Genomic DNA, 20,689 nt, shown 5'->3' on the forward strand with positions numbered 1-20,689 from the left:
TATGTTGAATTTAGTTGCTAAAGCTCAAAGGATTGGAGCTATTCTTTAAATATGAATAAAATGAGAAAAAAAGGCCTTGGCCTAGAGTCATATACAACACTTTTCACATCATCAAAGGCAGACTCTTAGCTACTGAGGTGACTGCAGAATAGCAAACCGTGGTTGTTTTGATAAAACACAAGTAAACAGCAAGGAAATGGTATATAATCTGCTCAGGTAGCACTGCAGCTTTAAAGCGCACATGCAGAGAGAGAGAGGTTGGGGATCAGAGGACAGAGAGGCAGGAATGTTAATCTTTCAAAAACACACCTGCATGCAGGAATACACCAATGCATTACAGACCAACTCTACCTGCTTTTCTCCCTTATCTCTCCTCTCTCACTTACAGTCCAAGTTGCTGCATATCTGCTTGTCTCCTTGTCAACATCCACAGCCACACTTCCCCTGATTTTACTTAGTTTTATACTAAGTGATGAATTTGTATCCTGGAGTATATATGCATTATGCCTCTCTATAACCACTCAGCAGTTCAAAGAGATGCCGGCTGTGCGTTGCCCTTGGAAGCTTCGCCTGTTAAGCAGACCCCTGTCTCTTGTTAACAAGAGCCCTCCTCAATTACTCCATCGAGACACAAGCTAAAATAGCCACAGAGCCCTTCCCCTCTCCACCCTCCCTCCCTCCCTCCCTCCTTCATCCATGCACCTTTATTATTTAGAACAACAGGGATCTTTGCTGCCATGGATTCCGTCGTCATGGCTACAAACAACTACGCAGATGTACAGGAAGTGGAGAAAGACCAAGGAGGAGGGAGGGATGGAGGGAGGGATGGAGGGAGGGAGGGCCAGAGTGATGAGGGGTCTTGGAGGAAGCTTAACCTCTACGTGGCAGAGATCCAGCTGTGATCCAGTTACGGGGTTAAGGGATGACGGGGTAAAGACGGCATCATTTTTTTTCAATGACAGATGAAGGTCAGGGCAAAGTCTCAGAGGGACATGAGAATGATTAAAGCAAATGTCTGGTATTCCAGCTGGTTGTTTTCATTCGGTTGTCCCTGCCGTCTCAAGTATGAACATTTCAGAGCATTTTCTAGCCTCACCTTGGAAACACAAACATCCGAAAAGTATCCCACAATCATCTTCCTGTATCAGTTTATGACGCCACATGAAGGACTTTAGGAAACTCTGCCCACATTTAAACCCTGCATGGTACGTCTACAAACAGATAAAACATTGAAATTCCCTCTGTGTAGCCTTGAAGGGCGCAGAGTGATTTACATAGGGCAGATAAGAGCGGAGCTTTATCAGTGTTGACGGACAACTGACTGGAATGAAGTTTGCGGTGCATCCTTGATATGTGAAGCGTTGCAGTGACACTCCGAAGCTCTTGTGGAATGCGTTGTTATCAGTGGTGTAAAAACAGTGCCCTCATAGGCAGCACACATGGTTAAAAAACCCCACCAAAAAACAGTTTGAGAGACGTCACTTCCTGACACTCTGCTCAGCTGTTTTACTGGAGGTGATTTAAGGACAAAGTGCAGAAATGCGTATTGATGTTTACTCTGATCAACACAAAGGGCCTTTGATAGTGGTTCCTCCATGGCACCAAGATAATGAGGAAGCTCTTCACCCGGTTGATAGATACAGTAGATAATAGTGGATCAATAGTTCTTACCTGGTCTCTATGAAGCTTCAAAAACCAACTAAATGTCTTAAATGAGCTCAAGGTACACCGCCCATTTAAAGTAGAATCTCTTCATAAATGTGTCTGTAGCTCCACCTTGTGGTTTCAATCCTCAGAGCTGAGTATGGCAGCTGTGTCAGTGAGAGTGTGTGTGAGTGTGGCTATTTAGCCAATAACTTGTTTTAACCCTTTCTCCCTCTGCTTTTTTTCTCATGACAAACTCCTCCTGCCATTGTGTCTTTCACCTGTACCCCTGAAAAAAGAAAACTTTCCTGACCAGAATTCCCTCCTGCCCCATAAAGCTGCCACCTCTCTTGATTTGATTAAACCAAGGGATGGTGTGATTTGTCACCTGGCTCTCATTGATGGCAGCAGTGGTTCGGTGCAGAGCAGCTCTCGCAAATTAGATAAATGCTCTGTAGTACATTCCGCTGGGTGAACTCAATGACTCAGCCGAAAGTAGTAAGCCCAGGCAAGTAGCATGCAATCTGGAAAATGTGTCTTCTCTTTAACAGGCTTGATTCAAATTTTGTATCATATCAAATCTTTGCATCTTTGTGGTTATACATGTGTGTCTTTGGCAGATTTCGTTGCACAAACATTGTGGATACAGTAGATTATGGGGCTTATTGTGTGTGTTTCACACTTTGTACCCATGGCCACCGTCTATTTCTGTGGTTGCAGTTATGTGTGACTGTCTTTAGGAATGAGCCAGACTATATTACACCCTGGTCCCTCCCTCAGAAGCTGTGCTAAAGTAACAGCTGATGTCAGTCTTGCTTAAAGACACACACACACACACACACACACACACACACACACACACACACACACACAGTCCCTGTCTGCTACGCCCACACTACAACCTGACTACCATTAGACAGCAGCGTCAGGGGCACAGCAGAGAGCCAGCCAAAGGGGAGGCGGGCTCTTACATCTTCTTCTCCCCACCACACATTACCTCTTTCTTGGCACAACCACCAGGGAGGCTCCATAGCACGCTCACAAATCCACAATCTAAGGCTCCCAGAGGAGGGGAGGTCACTTATCTAAAGCTGTCTGCACCCACATGTGCCTGTTTGGATCATGGAGCTGCATTGTCTTCCTGTTGATACCCCCACCACAGCCAGCTCCTGCTCCACGGATCCCCTGTACGACAACTGCCCACCTTTTGCCCAGCGAGGGAGGGCCAGGGAAAAGGAAATGGAGAGTAGAGTTCTGTGCCCTGCTGTAACAAGACTCCCAGGCCCCTGCAGCCCTCTGCCTGGTTTGGCCCCAGTTGTGGCTGAGGTTCCCACAGTAGTTGGTGGGGGAAGAGGGCCTGGCGCCTGGCCAGATCACAGCTACTGCAGCTGGAGAGGAGGCCTGGGAAGACAGGACTGGGGAGCAGAGCTGGGTCCAGGCATGAACAGAACACAAGGAGGAGAGAGAGGGGGAGAGCAGGGAAGTAGCTGGGGAGCAGAATTCAGAGCAGAAGACAGAGCTCATCCGAACCAGAACCCCAGCCCATCGCAGAGCGAGGAGCACCGGAGTGCTCTGTCTCTCTATGATAACCTCCCTGACGCTGTCACCCCTGACAGCCTCCAGGACACCTTTGACATGGAGACAAGCTTCCAGGAGCACTTGCAGGAACAGATGTACCAAGCATGGGCCCCTGAGCAGCTCCAGGGACTGATGGAAGGTGAGGGAGGGAGTGAAGAGAGGAGCCCTTGGTCCTCTTGTGAGATCATCCTCGCTGAAAGTGACTCCATCAACCAGGACCAGAATCCAGACCAAGAAAAGGAGCATGAACAGGAGCCCGAGCTGGACTCAGGATCCTGTGGATTTCAGCAGGGGGGTCCAATGCTGCATTTCCAGCTGTCCCCAACGATGTCACCTCCTCAGCCACAACTTGCAACAAGTTCCACTCAGCAATGCCAAACTGGGTGCCAAGCTCCTTGGCCCCAAGCTCAAGCCCAGCAACAAGAGCACTCACCTTGGTCTCCTAGGGTGCCCCCTCCCGTACCCCAGGCTGACCCCTCTGCCAGCGCCCTTCGCAGCCTCCTCACCAGCCTCCAACAGCAGATAGTCAGGCAGCGGGAGGAGTATGAGGCACGAATAATAAGGTAATGTTCATTTTGTTTTGTTTTTCATTTCAATTTCAAACTACACAGCTCACATAATCACTTTACAGAGATTAGGCACACAGTGTTAAAGACAAAAGGGAATGTCCTAAATTTCATGGGCTTACGCTCTTGGCTTCAATATTACATTTTCACTTCACTGACTTAAGTATGAGCTTTTTCTAGCCCCTTGGTGTATTTCCAGTGAAGGGAAACACAATGTTCCCAGGCCCAGAAAGTGCGTGTGTCCAGTCAGCTGTGCTGCTCTGGTCACTCAGTTGACCCCAAGCTTCACCTTATATCCTGTTTAGTTCACATTGTATCAACAACTGCTGGGAACATTGGCTATGTTAAGATGTAAAACAATTATTGTCTATTCTGTCGCCAATGCTGCTTTTATGTTTCCAGTTTAGAGTGTAAAGCTGTATTTTAACTACTCTGATATGCCGTATCAATGTGTATGCTCTGCATGTGTGTGTTCTTTTGATCTCATGTTTTGTAGAGTTTCAATTGGAAAAAAAGCCTATGCAGTTGACCTATAGAAACAGCTCATGGCACTGGAGAGAGAGCTAATTTAAGGGGCCATGCTGCTGACCTAGACACAACACATACCTCATTTATTACTGATATAGCTAGAGCAAGTCTCAGTGTAATGTCAGACATTGGCAATGGTTGGAAAGGACAAGAGGAAAATTACAATGCAATTAGCTTGATATAGCAGTTCATAATAGTATAATAAAGGAAAGATTTCCCATTATTATAAAGTATAATTCATATTATTCCTTATAAGTTAAGAATCAAATTTACCAAAACCAAATGACCTTCAAATCCACTACTGACCTTTTCTCTCACTCTAAACCATTGGTAGAATTTCACAATCTAGTTTCTGCCTTTTATATTAACCCACTAATTTTGTAAACCTTGTTTGTCTCCCCTTCTCCGCCATTTCTTCAACCTCAGCTTGGAGCAGAGAAACGAGGAGCTGCAGGTAGAGGTCGTTCGGTTGAAAACAAACCTCGTGCAGCAGCGGCACTGGTACCAGGCTATACAGGCTAAGATCGTGGAGGCTGAAAGGGCCCGGGCTGACGCAGAACTACGCAATTCAACGCTGCAGAAAGACATGGAGGGGTTCTTTGACACCTTTGGGGAACTCAACAATGAGGCCAAGAAGACAGAGTACATTGTCAAGAGCTTTTGAGAAAGAATATGTGTGGTGTGTGAACGAGTGTGTAACGTGTGGGTATAAAGGTGCAAGACCTTGTGTAGTAGTTTGTCTCTACCTAGGCCTACCTAGGAATCAGATAAATATATAAAACAACATAAATGAAAGAAAATGAATCACTGATGTCCACTTTATTAGCTGCGTACGGGCAAAAGATGTTGGCCAAGTGATAATATTGTGATCATTGCAAACAGAACAAAAATGCAAGATGTACAGTGTTTACAATGGAGCTTTTTTAAAAACATGATAAACACACAAGATGTTCTGAGCATTGTAATGCTCAGTCCTTATCTGATATGATTTTCAGGAGTGAATTGGCCACTCCTCAGGTCATTTAAGGCATGACTCAAAGAACAAGGTCATGGTTTTTAAAAGAAAAATATAGTGTACAACATGGTGCTTTAGTCCTCAGTGACTCCATAATGTCATATTTCTGCATGTCCATCACACTGTGCAATCAGTTCTGCAAAAAAGCAGCTCCACAGTCCATTTTATCTTTAAGTTTCCATCTGGAGCTGCAGGGTTCAGATCCTCATTTCTAACCACAACATGTCTGCTTTTCGTTTGTCGTTGGGCCGACTTCCTCCGTAGACTTTGCCTTTACAAAACGGGGTGACTGCTGTCTTTAAGGACAATTTAAAGGAGACAACGAAGGAGAGTGCTGCACAGTACATATTGATAACACATACACACATATAGGCTTACAAGGCAAAAAAAAAAAAAAAAAAAAAAAAAAATACAACATCTCTCAAACAGGCTTTCATAACCGAGAACATCAAGGTACTGTAAGTAAAAGAACTGCCCTGAACGGTTTTCTCTTTATAACAAGAACTACAATATCTTAACAGCATCTTTAATGCCTTCATGCAAGTTAAACACCATTATTTGTGTTTTACTGCCTTTACATGTGTTCTACATGGTGTCTGATTCATGACTGATTTGGTAAATGCTCCAGTACTAATGGAATGGTTTAGAAAAGGAGTAGCCCATGCACTGGTTTGTCAATGAAATGCTTCGACAAGAGGACTGATTTTTATGGGCCTCGGCGTGATTGTGTGCAACATTTTGCAAGAACAGAAAAATAAATACCACATGTATCTCTTTGCCTCTCCTAAATTTTAAGGATTATGATGTTCTTTTGATATACACATTGATATTAATCAGTACCTTATGTAAAATGGGGGTGATTGCAATACACAGTTTTACAGGTACGGTGAATTTCTTAAGAAAACAAACACACTTTATCTATTTGTAATGAAACAGCCACTATAAGTGTCAGATCATGACATCTTAACATACAGTACGTTAAATCAGGAAATAAAACTGTAACACTGCAACCACAGCTTCCCCATGCTGTCAGGAGTAAAAGCTCAAAATCCATATCACTCAAGCCAATTAATAAAAAAAGAACCACAGTGCAGAAAGCACCACCGAGGGGATCTGCAACACCGCTAGCTAGCAAAAGGATCGCTCAAACTTTCAATTAGTGTTTGATGAACATCAGATGGTTGGTGCAATCAACTTATGTTAAGCTTTTGTTCGTTTTGGCGTAACATGCGTTAGAACAGCTGCAGCTGTGGTTTATGTTCAGTGCACGTCTGCTCAAATTTGATGACAATAACCTCTGGTCTCAACTTAATATTCCCTAAAAAAATAAAACTATTAAAATACAGGCATACAGAACAAACAACAATCCCCCACCTACTCCTGGTAACCTGAAAATCAATATTGATGCATACATCATTTATACTCGATCAAGTTAAACAATATCCACAAAGTAGAGAATGATAAACCTTTGACCCAACAGATAGCACAGCTTTGACCTCTAAGCAGCAGTCCAAAACAAGTTGAAGAGGATCAACTAGATCACACATGAAAAGAAAATAGAAAAATAGACCTATTCATTGAGGTTGAGAAGAAAGAAGGAAAACACAGAACGAAAAAAAAAAAAAATCAGAAAATGTGGGGGTGAGGGAGTAAACAGAAGAAAGGAAGGTGATGGTTGATTGATATTTGGATATTGAAAATGTGAGGGGGGGGGGGGGGGGGGTGGGGGGGACTGAGGCAGGCAGACACATGTGGCCATGGACTGTGTTCACTGACTCTCGTCCAGTGGTCCCGTCAGTGTGTCGATGCTGCTGCTGTCTGTGTCCGAGGCCAAGGTGTGCTCCGTGGACATGGATGAGATGTCATTGGCTGAGGAGGACTGAGAGGCTGAGCCGGACACCACATCTGATACATGACAAGCACATGAGAGAGAGAGAGAGAGAGAGAGAAGAGAAGAGAAATTGCACAAATTAGATAATATTTAGAGTTAATCTAATACATCGTCTATAAAGTGGCATATTTCATGAAACTAGTCTTAAGCTCAATGCTTTAAACACCACTCATCTGGTTCACAATATACCAGATAATGAATGAAGATGGTAGATGTACACACCTGAGCAATCTTCTTTCATTAGGCCATTCTTGTTCCTCTCCTCCCAGTCAATCACCTCTTCATAAATGAGTTCTAAGGAGAAATACAAAATGTTAGGTGTCATTAAAGTGTCTTAAGAATGAAGCTATAATTAAAATGTACAGGAAATCAAAGTTGCACTGCTGTGATGTTTCCCTAGAGGGCAGTGCATCCTACCTTTCCATTGCTCGATGGTGTGCTCTCTCTCTTCAAGCTGCTTATCTGAAATCTGGGGAGGAGGCTGTGCAACAAAGACAAATACATATATCACAGAAAGGCCACACAGAGTCACTGCAATGATTAAGCGTTACACCACTGAACCGCCTGGAGTGGAACAGTCTCCTCACCGCGTCAGCCTCCGCTGGGTCGTACCACACGTGAATGTAGGGGTGGTTGAGGGCTTCCTCTACAGAGATGCGGCATTCAGGATCAATGACCAGCATTTTGGACAGCAGGTCCCGTGCTTGACCCGCTGTTATGGCAACAGAGGAAGGACACTGTTACTATGGAAACAGGACTATGACATCATTTCATTTAAGCAGTCTTCATGACAGCTGATTACTTCCCCTCACGGTGTTGGGTAATGTCTCTGGTAACGTCAAGATTTGTTCATCTTGTTTCAGTGATGTGATCTCTAAATGCCACAAATAATGGCAGAAAAACTGCGTCGTTATTCTCTGGACTAGTTGTATAAGAGGCTCTGTTTCAGCCTCTGTGTCCCTGTAATTGTGTTAGGAAATGTCTCATTACATCAATATACTGCAGACAAATATCTCAGCGTCACTATGATCTATACATCCAGTCCTCAGTAAAAGATTTACAACTAAATAATCCGACAATCTTCTAAAATATCGAATATAATATGAATTTACATTAAGTGTATGTGAGTGTCCAAAATACTTACTCTTAAGCTTGTCATGTTCTGAGTCAGAGGGAAAGGCCCAGTCCGGGAAGAGCTCTGCGAAGCTGACGCCTGGATACTGCGGCTTGTTCATCACATAGTTCCTCACGGTCTCCATCAGACGGTTCATAAACTCCAGACTGGGCGTACCCAGGACCTCAATCACCTTATTCCACTGGTCAATGTCTGAACAACACGCTAGTTATGGAAAAACCTTGCCGCATTATGGAGATGCGCATATGTACGCAGATGAAAGGAAGATATGAGAAGGTAAGGGATCCAGGGACAAATAGGTGAAATTGCATACCATGTATATATATTGAGAGTGTTCAGTGCGGGGAAAAAAAAGCAAAATAAATACTGATATGCACATTCAAGAAGCCTGCTGACTTACAATGGTAGTGAAAGGCTATTACTTTCACCGGATGAAAAAGCAATCTATCCTAGAATAGCGCGGCACCCTGCATATGCTGCTACTCAGGTGTAAATGGACAGTGCCACTGAAAGGAGCTGGTGAGTGAAGAGGAGACCAAACCCATTAGAAACAGAGACACTGCCCATATAAATGCAAATGGTTTAAAAATCACTTCAATTTGATTCCTTCTACCTATCCAGTCCCATTGTATTCCAGAGAAGGCGGACATCTCTCTCCAAAACTCAGCAACCCACACCAAAACTATCTAGATGGATAAATAGCGCTACGGGTAAGAGGAAAAATATGTCATTTTGATTTGGGGGGTGAACTGTCCCTTTAAGGTACTACAGCTATCTGAATAACAGCTCCACTGATTATTGAAGGGGGTTGAAAACACATAGCTCTCTGTTCAAATTGGGGTCTGCTGGAAGTCTTGAGTGGTCCTATTCAACAGATAATGTTTAGAGGGCAGAAGAAGGAACTGTCTAGACATACAAGTGTGCTAGAAGAACCAGAAGACAAGAAAACTGTCAAGATAAATGAGATGTGAAAGATGGAAGGAGAGGGAGGACGGAGACAGTAGTGAGAGCGGTGCAGGATACGGTCGGTGCCCTGGAAGATGACACTGCCTTTTACCATCTCTCCCATGATACACCCCACTGACCAGATGTCCACTGGGAACAGAGAACACACACATACAGACAAGATATTCAGTAAAAAAAAGATCACATAACATCAACAACATAGTACGATTCACACTAAATGCAAAGAAAACGACACACGGAGTCTCCATGGTTTAAATTTGAATGACACACACTGAAATGCAGAACACTAGTGCTCTGTATTTTTGTATATCCTCCAGCTGTGCCATGGCCTGTTGCTTTCATCATAGTCATCTTCAGGCTGGCTTTCTTTTCTCTCTCTGGCTTGGGAACCACACGCTGCCTCCCAGGCCTGTCTCCTCAGCTCTGCTTATCAGTTTACACAGCTGTTGCTGTGAGAGTGTGTGCTAAACACAGTAGGATGTAGTTTGTTTCTCTCTCTCTCTCTCTCTGACTTGACTGTTTGATACAGAGCGTGTGTATGTGGAAAATAACCATCTCTCATCTCTTCCCTCTATTTCAGATTAAACTAAAAGCTCTTGGTGCTCCAATAATGTCTCCTGGTCACTTTAAGAAAACTGCCAGTCAAAACTACATAAACAACATTAATCATACATTTTAACAGTTACATTATGCATCATGACTGCTCTAATCTGGTACAGGGCTAAAACATTTTCCTGTTTAGCCAGGTCACAGAAAGGCCTGATAAGACTCCTTTCCTGTTTGCAATCATACCTCTAAGAGACGTTTGATGCAAATCTTTGTAGTTAAGTTAGTTTGTAAAGGTCTCAGCAGTGAAATAACTGTGTTAAACTATGAATGAAACTACTATTTATTTATTTCTGTCAGTGGGATATGTCCTAATGAACTAAATCAACAATTCTGTTCAAACACTTTTAAAACATCCTCTCCTCCTGCCTCCACTCAGAGAAAAAAAAACGGTAAGTCTAAAGAGACAATAATGGAAGAATAGAGTCCTTTCCAGGAAAGAGGATTTTGTGAGAGATCATTTCAGCCATTATGCAGCCAACCGACCACAGGTCCACTGCAGCAGAGTAGCGGCATAGTGAAAAAATCAAAACTGACTAGAACCTGACTGATAACGGATCAAAGACTTGTCACCGTTTATAGATAAGAGTTTTTACCAGTGAACATGGTTTGAGAATTGACAACACTGTTTCTAAATCACCTCCTGCTTTTCTTTCTCTAGCGATTTTTTTGCACACTAGCTGACATAAATACAAGTTTTGATTGAATGTGTGATCAGCCAATATCAACCGAGGGTGATGGCCTCTGTCACACTGTATCAGGCTCAGCACAGAACTACAACACCTATAATTTATTCATGGTGCATTTGCCAGACACAAAAACTATCAACAATGTCAGTTGATAAAAGTGAATAGCTGGCTCTACATGAGTGCCACTTCTCTGTGTTGAAGCATTTATTATTTCTGAACTGTTTACCACTGCTGCTTTGTCATGTCCTTCCAATAAACATATGAAAGTTGATCAAATGATCACAAGAGCTTTGTTGATGCTGAATTTAAAGATAATTCCAATAGGACGCAGCAGTGTTTTATGACAACGTGGTCTTAGCAGAGGAACTTTATTCCTTCATCTATCTCTCTCAGCTCACGCTAATATTTTAGAGATACAAAATCTGTTAAACTAAGACTGCTGCTCAGTTGTCCTTCTTACCGTTCTCCTTATACTTCATGCCCAGAATGACCTCTGGGGCGCGATAGTATCTGGTCACCACATAGGGGGTCATCATGAAGTTAGTGCAGGCTGTTCTTGCCAAGCCAAAGTCCAAGATCTTCAGAGTGCAATCTGACTTCACCACAATGTTACTGGGCTTCAGGTCCTGAGGAGATAGAAACAACAAAATCTATAGAAAGATACAGACATAAAACACAAACACATCCACCTGGAAGTATTTTCTTCAACACATGCAGTAGCTGATGAAAGATTAGACATAAGTCATAGCAAGGCCACACACTGGTGCACTGAACTACCATTATAAAATGTCTTTAGTCTCACTATAATCTTAAAGTCTGTTAATCATACAGTGGGACCGAACGGGTTAAATACCTCCACACAAGTCCAAACTACTCAAGCAAGTATTAAAAAATGATACTTTTCTCAGGCAAATTCCTGAAATTAGCTGACTTGAGTTCAAAAGTTCGAATGTTCTCCTTCCACTTTTTGACCTGGTTAAAAAAAGTACTTACTGTAAGACTCAATGCTTTATTCATTATTAACTCCTTTACTACTCTGCACAATCCACTGTCCTTACCCTGTGGATGATGCCAGCAGAGTGCAGGTGCCTGATGCCACAGAGGATCTGGTAGAGCAGGTAGGACATTCTCTCATGGTCCAGGTCCATGTGGATCACTTGGCATAGGCTGGCATCCATCAGCTCCATCACCAGATATCTGAAAGATGAAGAAAGAATGAAAAAAGTGAAGTAGGGATAAAAAAAAATGGCTATGTTATGGTAATAGATACAAGTGCAGAGAAAGGGATAGTAGGAAAAACAGGCACAAAGGAGAGGAAGAAAAGGTAGTAAACGTGTGTGTAAAGGAGCAGTGACAAAAGCAAAGAAGCTATTTAAATTAATAGAGCAACATAGAGCAGAAGAGTTTGACAGGTAAACAGAGGGATGCTAGTACAATGGAATAAAGCACTTTAAGAAAGGAAACGCTTCCGCTAAAATCTCTGAATCCCACAGAAAAAGAAAGGACAGAATAGATTGTTACAGATAAAAAACACGCTAAACTGCCACTCACAGATCCTGGAATTCCTCCAGGGACTTCTGAGGCGTGAACACATTGATCAGACGGATGATCTGCAAGCAAAGAGACAGGCCATTAGTCCACTCTGTTACTCTCCCATCTACATACACTTCACAGTGCAGATCTAGCCAACTGAGGGCAGAGCACTAAGTGGGCTTGTCTGAAATCTTTTGCTCTGATATTTGTATAGCAGCGAGCTCACCCTCTCACTTTCTCAGGTTTGTACATTATTTCATTCTTACTTTTTTTTTTTTTAGAGTGCTTTGTTTTTGTCATTTCCCTTCCTACTGCAAATCACATCAGTTAAACAAAAGAAGGATATAATTTATAACTCAGAGCTGTCTTATGAAACAATACATGAGAAGATGTAGAGTTACATTTCGATTCGACTGCCAACAGTTTTTACTACCTGGAATATTTTATGGAACGGTTTTACTAGTGTATGTTTGCTGCTTTATAGGTCTGTAGCAAACATACAGTGCATATTCCAGCAGGTAGGGAAAAAGAGCTGACATCAAATAGGAGTCTTACATTTTTGTGGTTGACACATTTTAGCAGCACCAGCTCCCTGTATGCACGTTTAGCATGTGTCTGGTTCTGGAAGGGCCGACACAGCTTTTTCACCGCCACTGGTATACCGAGGACTGTATCTAGTGCAGAGCTGAGTACACATTGTATGGAAGATGGAACAGAGAGAGAGACCAAGGTTAGCAAGGAAGAAAATAAATACATCCCACAGCGCAAAGATTGTCTGACTCACCACCAACTTGACTAGCAAAAAGCCAACTACCTCTTCATCTCCTAAAGTACTATAGATTTTTTCTCTCCTCACTTTAAACAATAAAAGTGGCTGCACAAAGTAATCAAATCCTAAAAATCAGTATAAAGAACATGACTTCAGTCTGAAGCTCGGCTTAACCTACAATACGGAAATGTCCACCTAAAGAAATGTTAAAAAAAATTCTGTTAGGTTATCATAAGTGCCAGCAAATTCCTTTACAATATGGATGTTACATTATGAAAAACCTTATGTCCAGTTGTGAAATTTTGGCCTCAGGGGGCAATTGAGGAAAGCTCACGGAGAGTCCAAAATGGAAAGGGCTTATTGAATATGACATCATGGCAAACTGCCTGTTACAGTCTGACATTTGCCAGTGGTCAAAGGGGTCACAATAAATATTATGAAGACCATGAGTGTCCGCAGCAAATTTTATGGAAATTTGGCCATTGGCTTTCTTGATAACGTTGTTCTGGACCACCATGTTGTTCGAAGGGAAAACTTTGAACTGATAGTGGTGCTTAAAGTTTAACCAAACCATTACAGAGAATCCTTTTGGGGAAAATCTGTTTTAAATGTAAACTCTTAAATCACACTGTCGGTATGACTTTGTGCTGCGCAGCCAAACATTGTTCAAACACAACTTTATTTTAAACTCAAGTGGAAATTCAACGATGCCAAATGCGTCAGAGTGAATTCAGGAGAAATTTGTAAAAAAAAAATAGTTTGTATAAAATGATGCACATGACATTTTGTATATTTCCATTTGATGTAATGATGCAGCTATAACAAACATGGAGTTTTCACAGCCTCAGTGAAATAAAACAGTGTGAGATATGACGATTTTTCTAACTTTAAAGCTACTTAAAAGGGGGAAACCTGATGTTAAGGGGTTAATGGTAATTTAGCTAATACTTTCTTGCTTTGGATTAATGTGCTGGACAGACACTGACAAACTATCGTCATCATTCTTTTCACAGCGGACATTCTGACTTGTCATTAGTAGGAAAAACACAGGTGTTACTAATAACATTAATTATGTTTCTGTTCTATTCAAGTGTCCCAGTAAGCCATGACAGTCTGACAGTGAGCCAGCATGCACAATACCAGGACCCTGGCACTGAAGCAGCTAATTAGATTCAGCCATCATTGACCACTTGGTGGGCAAAAGTTTACTTTAGTCATGCAACAATGACAATGCGTATCTAATTAGGAGGGACTCAGGGTATTAACAAAACTCTAGGCTGACGTTAATGAAAAGTACGGCCGCTCACCAGACGATGCCCTGGGCCCCGGAGCCGATGGCGCGGAGTTGCTGGTAGCGTTTGAGTACGGTGAAGGTGGAGTCTCCCACCTGAACGCTGTAGAACTGGCCTTCCGCCTCACTCATCCTGCTGAACAGTCAGGACCACCAGCACTGTCTGCAGGGAGACAACAACAACACACACATAAACAAACACACGCACACACACTCAGATAAACAAACGGCATGACTGACTCCATACCAGGCAGTTCTACTGTATACAACATCTCCTATCTCCAAGCAGTTAAGCAGAATGCTAAACGAGTTACGGCATGTTAAAAAGCCTACATAAAGTGCCAACATACTAAAGGTTCTTACACTGTTGAAGGACTTGAAACCTTTTTTAAGTCCACTCAGTCACTCAAATGATCCACAGTGAATGGCAGGGCCTAATATGGTTCCATCTGTCTGTCCCTGGCATCACTCCCTTCACTTTCAGCCCAGTCTAAAGCCAACCAATCCATTATCGCTTTCTAGCCCAGTTTGTTCTTCTGACGAAGTAGGTTGGAGGCTGTACATGCTTTGGTGTGTGTGTGTGTGTGTGTGCAGTGTAGAGCAGAGGCAGCTGACAGCTTGGGGTTCCTAAGGCTCTCACTGCCATCTCTAAACTCATGCTGACACACTCATGTTCGGTAAACACATACATAACATACACACACACACACTCATGTGGACAGCCTGCTCATTATTCTCTGATCTGCATCCAGCTTCACTACAAGTGTGTGTGTGTGTGTGTGCAGCCATCAGCATGGGGTAAGCACATGGTGCTTGATACATGTTAATAGATGTTAAAGCATGATGTGTTTGTGTGTTTATAAAAAAAAATATGGCAGTGTTAGCATTGATTCCTCGGGCAGGGAGGAGGAGTATTATTCTTGGCTGGGGTTTGTGTATGTGTGTATGTGTGTGTGTGTGTGTGTGTGTGTGTGTGTGTGTGTGTATGTGTGGGCGAGGACACGCAATTGTGTAGCTATGCAACAGCGAGCAGTCACGGCTGTTTGTCATTCCTTCAGAAAACAGCCACAGGTTAAATGGAGTCTGATATTTTAGCCGTTCTGTTTGACAGGCAACAAGGACGCGAGCACTCACTGGGTTTTTTTTTTTCATGGTCAGAAAGAAACGGTGCCAAACAGAAAGGAGCAGCAGGGGACAGGTTGTGATCGAAAAGAGCCAGAAAAACACCTCAAGCTGCTCGAATTGTAAAGCTATTCATTCAGCTTTGACTCACAGAATTAAAAAGAGCTGCAGCATGTGAGTGGTGAGCTACATCAGTAAGTCCGCTCGGCTCAAATGTCAGTTGACTGTTGTTAGTCAGAAAAGATTAGTGTAGTGATGGAAGATTTTGCCTCTAACATCGAATAAAGTAACATTTTGTGGTTTTTCTTTCTTTCATACTATGAAATGACCAGCAGCCAAAAATGCAGCCACAGTTTGGATCACAAGGTAGAAAATTAGGATTAGAAAGAAATCTTTTCTTCACAATTAAGAATCATCTATAACAGATTTTTTAAAAACTGTACAATGCTAATAATTACAAAGTCATCTGAATCATTCATTACTATTATTATTATTTAGTAGCAGTAGTAGTGATATTACTATTATTATCATTAATAGTAGTATTAGTAATAAAATCATTATTTTTATTATTGCTGGTGATTAGAGAAACTTATCTTTAAAAAGAAATTATAAGTTGTTTATTTAAATGCAGTTTTTGATTAAATTACTGATTAAAAACTATCAATAGACTCATCGTTGCAGACTCAGCTGATATCTTTTTTTCACAGATGTAATCAGTTTTGACAAATACCTCTCTGACACAAGGCACCAATAAACTCAACAAACCAACACACATATAATAGTGAAATGAGTGTTAAATCTATTGGTTAATTAGTACTTTGAGGAAAACATATAGTATATATATATATATTACTTAATTGTTTTATAATATATTATTTGCTAATCCTCATTCTTTTTCAACAATGTATATATAAAGATGCAATAAAAAAGGAAATTACAAATAATGGAGAAATTGGTTGTTATTCTGAGAATGTTTTAAATAATAGTATAACAATGTTTGTCTTCACACAGTGAGGTCTGTCACTATCTTTATTGGCCTCAGTCATTTATTACTATTCTGTGTAAATACATTAAAAATAGATTAAAATGCAATTAACTCCACAGCCCACACAGTCTTTCAACCCCACCCCACCTCCCCCTGTAAATACACATCTTAGCTGTGTTTCCACAAACACACATCCCTCCTACTTACTATCATTCATCACTCTGTTCGTTTTCATGGCAACTACTAATTTCCCTCGCATTTTACACATCTCGTTGAGGTACCTTCCCTTCCACCGTGTTTCTGTCGTTGTTTGATTGTGTTATCTAATCCCACTTTGCTTTGTCTTCTGTAAATGTGGGTTTTTAAATCACTCTCTTTTCCGTGCTGCTTTGTAAATCCACACAAACTGTGAAAATATGCCTTCAGATGTACAGTAGGAGGTGTGGGTCTGCAACCACACCATTACTCAGATGAAAAATGAATCCGTCTCATCTCGAGCTACTTTCTTCCTCTGCCTCCGTGGCTTTTTCTCCTCCTTCTCACATGTGCGTCCAGCTGGCCCTGTTACTAAACCCATAGGGGAGAGCTGCAAAAAAAATTGTACTTTCTTTGCGCTTTTCTCACTCTTTCCATTTTCCTTGGCTTTGTCTTCCTTTGTCATCCTTTCATGCTCCTGTCATTCCCTCACTCTTCTGTCCTTTTTTTGGTTTCCTCCATCTTCCCTGTGGCTTTCCTCAAAGAAATCCCCACTGACGGCCTGAATAGTACTGACAGACTTTTGTTGAATATTGGGATTATGACATGCAGACAGAGCTTTTCCCACTTGGTTACATAAATGTCCAAAAATGCAGTTGCAAAAGGAACAACATGCTAATGCCTAGGCTGTGCTCAATTAGACTAAAATGAAAGTTTCCTTGACATGCAGGCAGCACAGATTCTAGGTCATAAACACCTCTGTGCAACAAAAATGACTGAAACGCTTTTCCCTCTGAGAAAAATACAGGCGTTGCTATTTCAGTTTGAAAACTGCATTATCTAACAGTGGCATTTTGATATTTTTCTCCAGTATTTTTTTTTAAGTAAACATCCTTCGCACTGACTCAGAACATACACATCAAACTAAAGAGCATAATGATAGGGCAATTAATCATAACCAAAACCCATTTCAGCCGCAGCAGGCACAGCAAATGCACCATCCTTCACTTGCTGCCAAGCTAGGCAGGCCTGTAAGCTAAGTTACAGTTGACTCAGCACAGATATCGGGACATTGATTAGAAATAACAGATATAAGGTGAAAATTGCAGGGAAGCTCAGACAGCCAGACAGACGCTTGCAGACACCTGTTATAGTTCTGTCCAGCAGGCATTGAGGGGGATTCAATTCGATTAGTGGAGATGAAAGTTAATGTCCCCTCGGGAAATCTAGGCCACAGCAGGGAGGCTACAAGTGGGACACATCAAACGCTATGAGCATATTAAGGAAAGAAAAGAATAAACAAACATAACCGCTTGTTCCATCTCTCACATATGTAATAAAGATGTAATTGTAGCAGTAAAATCTAATTATTTGCCCACATTATGACAGTATGATAATACGGATAGTACTGCAAAACCTTTATCTAGAGCACATTTTTATAAACGTGGAGGAAATCATGCCCCTAAATGGCAAAATACTATAAAAACAAGAAACCAATCATAGGCCAGACAATTAATCATATAATAATGGTGATCACGAATCTGGTTACCACAATAATTAAACCTGATCAGCCATAATTAGAGCGTTGCCTGGTAAAGAGCCAGTTTCTAACATATAAACTGCCTGATGATGAGAATGCTGTGAATAACCAGTTTCTACTTCCAAGTTATTAAAGCCCAAATCATTTCAGCTGCAGACGACCCGCCAGTATAATGTAACTGCATTTTCTACATAGGAATACATCAGCTCTCTGATAACATTTTTGATCCGGTTTTATTTAAATTAAGCTAAGGAGACGGACTGAAGAAAGACTGTGAGGAAATTATTATTTTAGATGAAAATATTAATGTTTTATTTATGTTTATTAACAGTGTTATTAGGTGCAAAACCAAAACTATCTTGTTACTAAAGATGTGTAAATCATTATAATAAAAAACTGTGATATTAATATTATACTACATTCAAGTCTAATTATAGCCTAAAGTAAATTACATTCATTTGTCTAAGCAACGTACTGTTTTTTCCTGTTTAGGGCTGCAACTAACGACTATTTTTGTTATCGCCAATTATTTTCTTGATTAACTGATTAGTTGTTTGGTCCATAAAATGTTCACTATTTCTCAGAGCCCAGTATGACATCTTCAAATGTCTTGTTAAGACATTCAGTCATAGATGACTAAAGAAACCAGAAAATATTCACATTTGAAGCTGGAATCGTTTTTTTTTTTTTCTTAGAAAATCACTCAAAATGATTAATCAAACATAAAATAGTTGGCGATTCATTTCATAGTTGGCAACTAATCACTACTAATTAATTAATCGATTACTGTTGCAGCTCTATTCCCACTGACACACATTAGGAGCAATTTGGGATTCAGTGTCTTGCTCTAGGATAGTTCAACATGAGGACATGGTCACACCACCAGCCTTTAGATTAACATCCACCCCTTCTACCAAATGAGTTACAGCTGCCTCATTATCCAGTAAAACAACTGCTTTCATCCTTTATCGTGCCACCTCGCTCAATCTTATGGTATTCATTCAATACATCATGAATTGCCTCAAGTTTAACGGCAGTAGCATGTACCATGATTAAAAATATCAGGCAGATATAAAATGGCAAAAGGTTGAAATATGAATGAAACTGTGGCAGCAGGCAAGTACAAATGTCTCTTTCTCTAGTGTTTTAAAATACATAGTTATATAAGCATATGATTTTGCTCATTTTACTGCTGAACGACTGACCTTCACGCAAACATCACCATCCTCAACCTTCGCTCATCATGACTACTGTCCAGTTCAGTCCAGTCCGAGCCTTGGGGTCTGACATGGCTGTGGCTCTCAGTTGGGAGCTGGATGGGAAGTCAGTGAGCTGGCTATGATATCTGATTAGCATGGCCTAAAGACTCAGCATCTCATAGTGATGAAGCAGAGTTACAAAACACACACAGGGGCGGATTAAAAAAAAACAAAAACTGGGCTGCTGCTGCACCAGAGATGTGGTCTGAGCCCCGAGACTAGTCTCTTTAAAAAGGATGAAGGATGCTACAGATGTGTTATTAGAAAAAGATGGCAGTACCACATGCTGTTGACACATGGCATGACTAGACACAATCCTAGTACCCCTTGTTGTGTGTGTACTGTGTGTGTACCTATGTTACCAGTGTAACTAGCTCATACAACCCGTGCCAAACTGTTTTTTTTTTCTTGGGTGTGTTTCAGTGCAGACGTGACAGATTAATCCTGTGTCACAGTTGAAAGTTGCCTCTGACACACCGGGCAAAATAAACTAGATGGAGAGGGATCTATAGCACCAGCTTTCATCACGTGCACACCTGTGTTGGTGTGTAACTGTGGTGTTGGTTTGGAAACCTGATCGTACTCGGCCTACAGGGATGTCATTCATTCAGCTAAAATGTACAGCTGCGTAGGTCCATGGGTAAGCTAAGGACACGTACATTCATGTGTCACAAAAAAAGGTATAAAACTGAGAATTATTATAATTACCACACGCAGCATGCATGCCCGCTATAAAACACACACACACATACACACACGGACAGAGGTATGAAGTCACCCATATATGAACCACCGCGGCCGCAGCAACGCTGGTACGGTGGCTTAACAGTCCCAAATCAACGGTTCTCACAAACGCAATCTCAGTTACACAAAGCCAGTGAAATTCGCACCACGTCTGGCAGATTTATGAAGTTCCCGAGGCCTAGACTGCCCGTCTTTCTTACTTCTGTGGCAGCAATGCGGTAGTCGGGGCCGGGAAGCTGGAACTGAAAGCTCGGACGGCGGCGGAGGAGGCGGCAGCGGCGGCGGCGTCGGCGGCAGAGACCTACCTTCTCCCTTCGCCGCTCCCAGGGCACTCCCATGCATCGAAAACACAGAGGAAACACTCTCTCCGTCTTTCAGTCACAACCGAGACTCAGAAAAGTTTAGGTGAACGAATGGCCGGGCTGTCACGACAGACAGACCTTCCCCACAGTTCCAAGCTAACTCCAGCGGCGGCACGGAGAGACCATGGGAGAGACGGCTGCGGAGGAAGGGAACGCCACAACAAGCGGAGAGCCTGCGGGTGACGTCATCACGCACGGTTTACGTGAGCGCAAACTTCTTACTTCACCAAAAACTTTTTGTTCTGTATGTTTATTGATTAAAAGCACACGT

At 41.9% G+C, this 20,689-nt stretch overlaps 2 protein-coding genes across 7 annotated transcripts; one reads left to right on the forward strand and one right to left on the reverse strand.

Annotated features, from left to right (window-relative positions):
* Window positions 1–2,173: 2,173 nt before the first annotated feature.
* LOC122990201 lies at window positions 2,174–6,120 on the forward strand. The gene is made up of 2 exons (XM_044363404.1): window positions 2,174–3,785; window positions 4,743–6,120. Exons 1-2 carry the CDS (start codon window positions 2,767–2,769, stop codon window positions 4,978–4,980), a joined length of 1,257 nt encoding a protein of 418 aa, XP_044219339.1. The 5' UTR covers window positions 2,174–2,766; the 3' UTR covers window positions 4,981–6,120.
* mapk9 (mitogen-activated protein kinase 9) lies at window positions 5,117–20,605 on the reverse strand. 6 transcript variants are annotated; one of them, XM_044363398.1, is made up of 13 exons: window positions 20,362–20,605; window positions 19,259–19,365; window positions 14,228–14,374; window positions 12,707–12,836; window positions 12,170–12,228; window positions 11,677–11,815; window positions 11,079–11,244; window positions 9,381–9,452; window positions 8,367–8,549; window positions 7,810–7,934; window positions 7,640–7,703; window positions 7,445–7,516; window positions 5,117–7,236 (listed from the first exon to the last, which is right to left on the reverse strand). In XM_044363398.1, exons 3-13 carry the CDS (start codon window positions 14,341–14,343, stop codon window positions 7,100–7,102), a joined length of 1,263 nt encoding a protein of 420 aa, XP_044219333.1. In that variant the 5' UTR covers window positions 14,344–14,374; window positions 19,259–19,365; window positions 20,362–20,605; the 3' UTR covers window positions 5,117–7,099. The 6 variants fall into 6 exon arrangements, with proteins under 6 accessions (XP_044219333.1, XP_044219332.1, XP_044219334.1 ...); XM_044363397.1 differs by lacking the exon at window positions 19,259–19,365 and having other exon boundaries at window positions 20,362–20,604; XM_044363399.1 differs by lacking the exons at window positions 19,259–19,365; window positions 20,362–20,605 and adding an exon at window positions 20,257–20,354.
* Between the last annotated feature and the right edge of the window lie 84 nt (window positions 20,606–20,689).

The sequence above is a fragment of the Thunnus albacares genome, chromosome 10 (genome assembly GCF_914725855.1).
Source record: "Thunnus albacares chromosome 10, fThuAlb1.1, whole genome shotgun sequence".
Classification (NCBI taxonomy): domain Eukaryota; kingdom Metazoa; phylum Chordata; class Actinopteri; order Scombriformes; family Scombridae; genus Thunnus; species Thunnus albacares.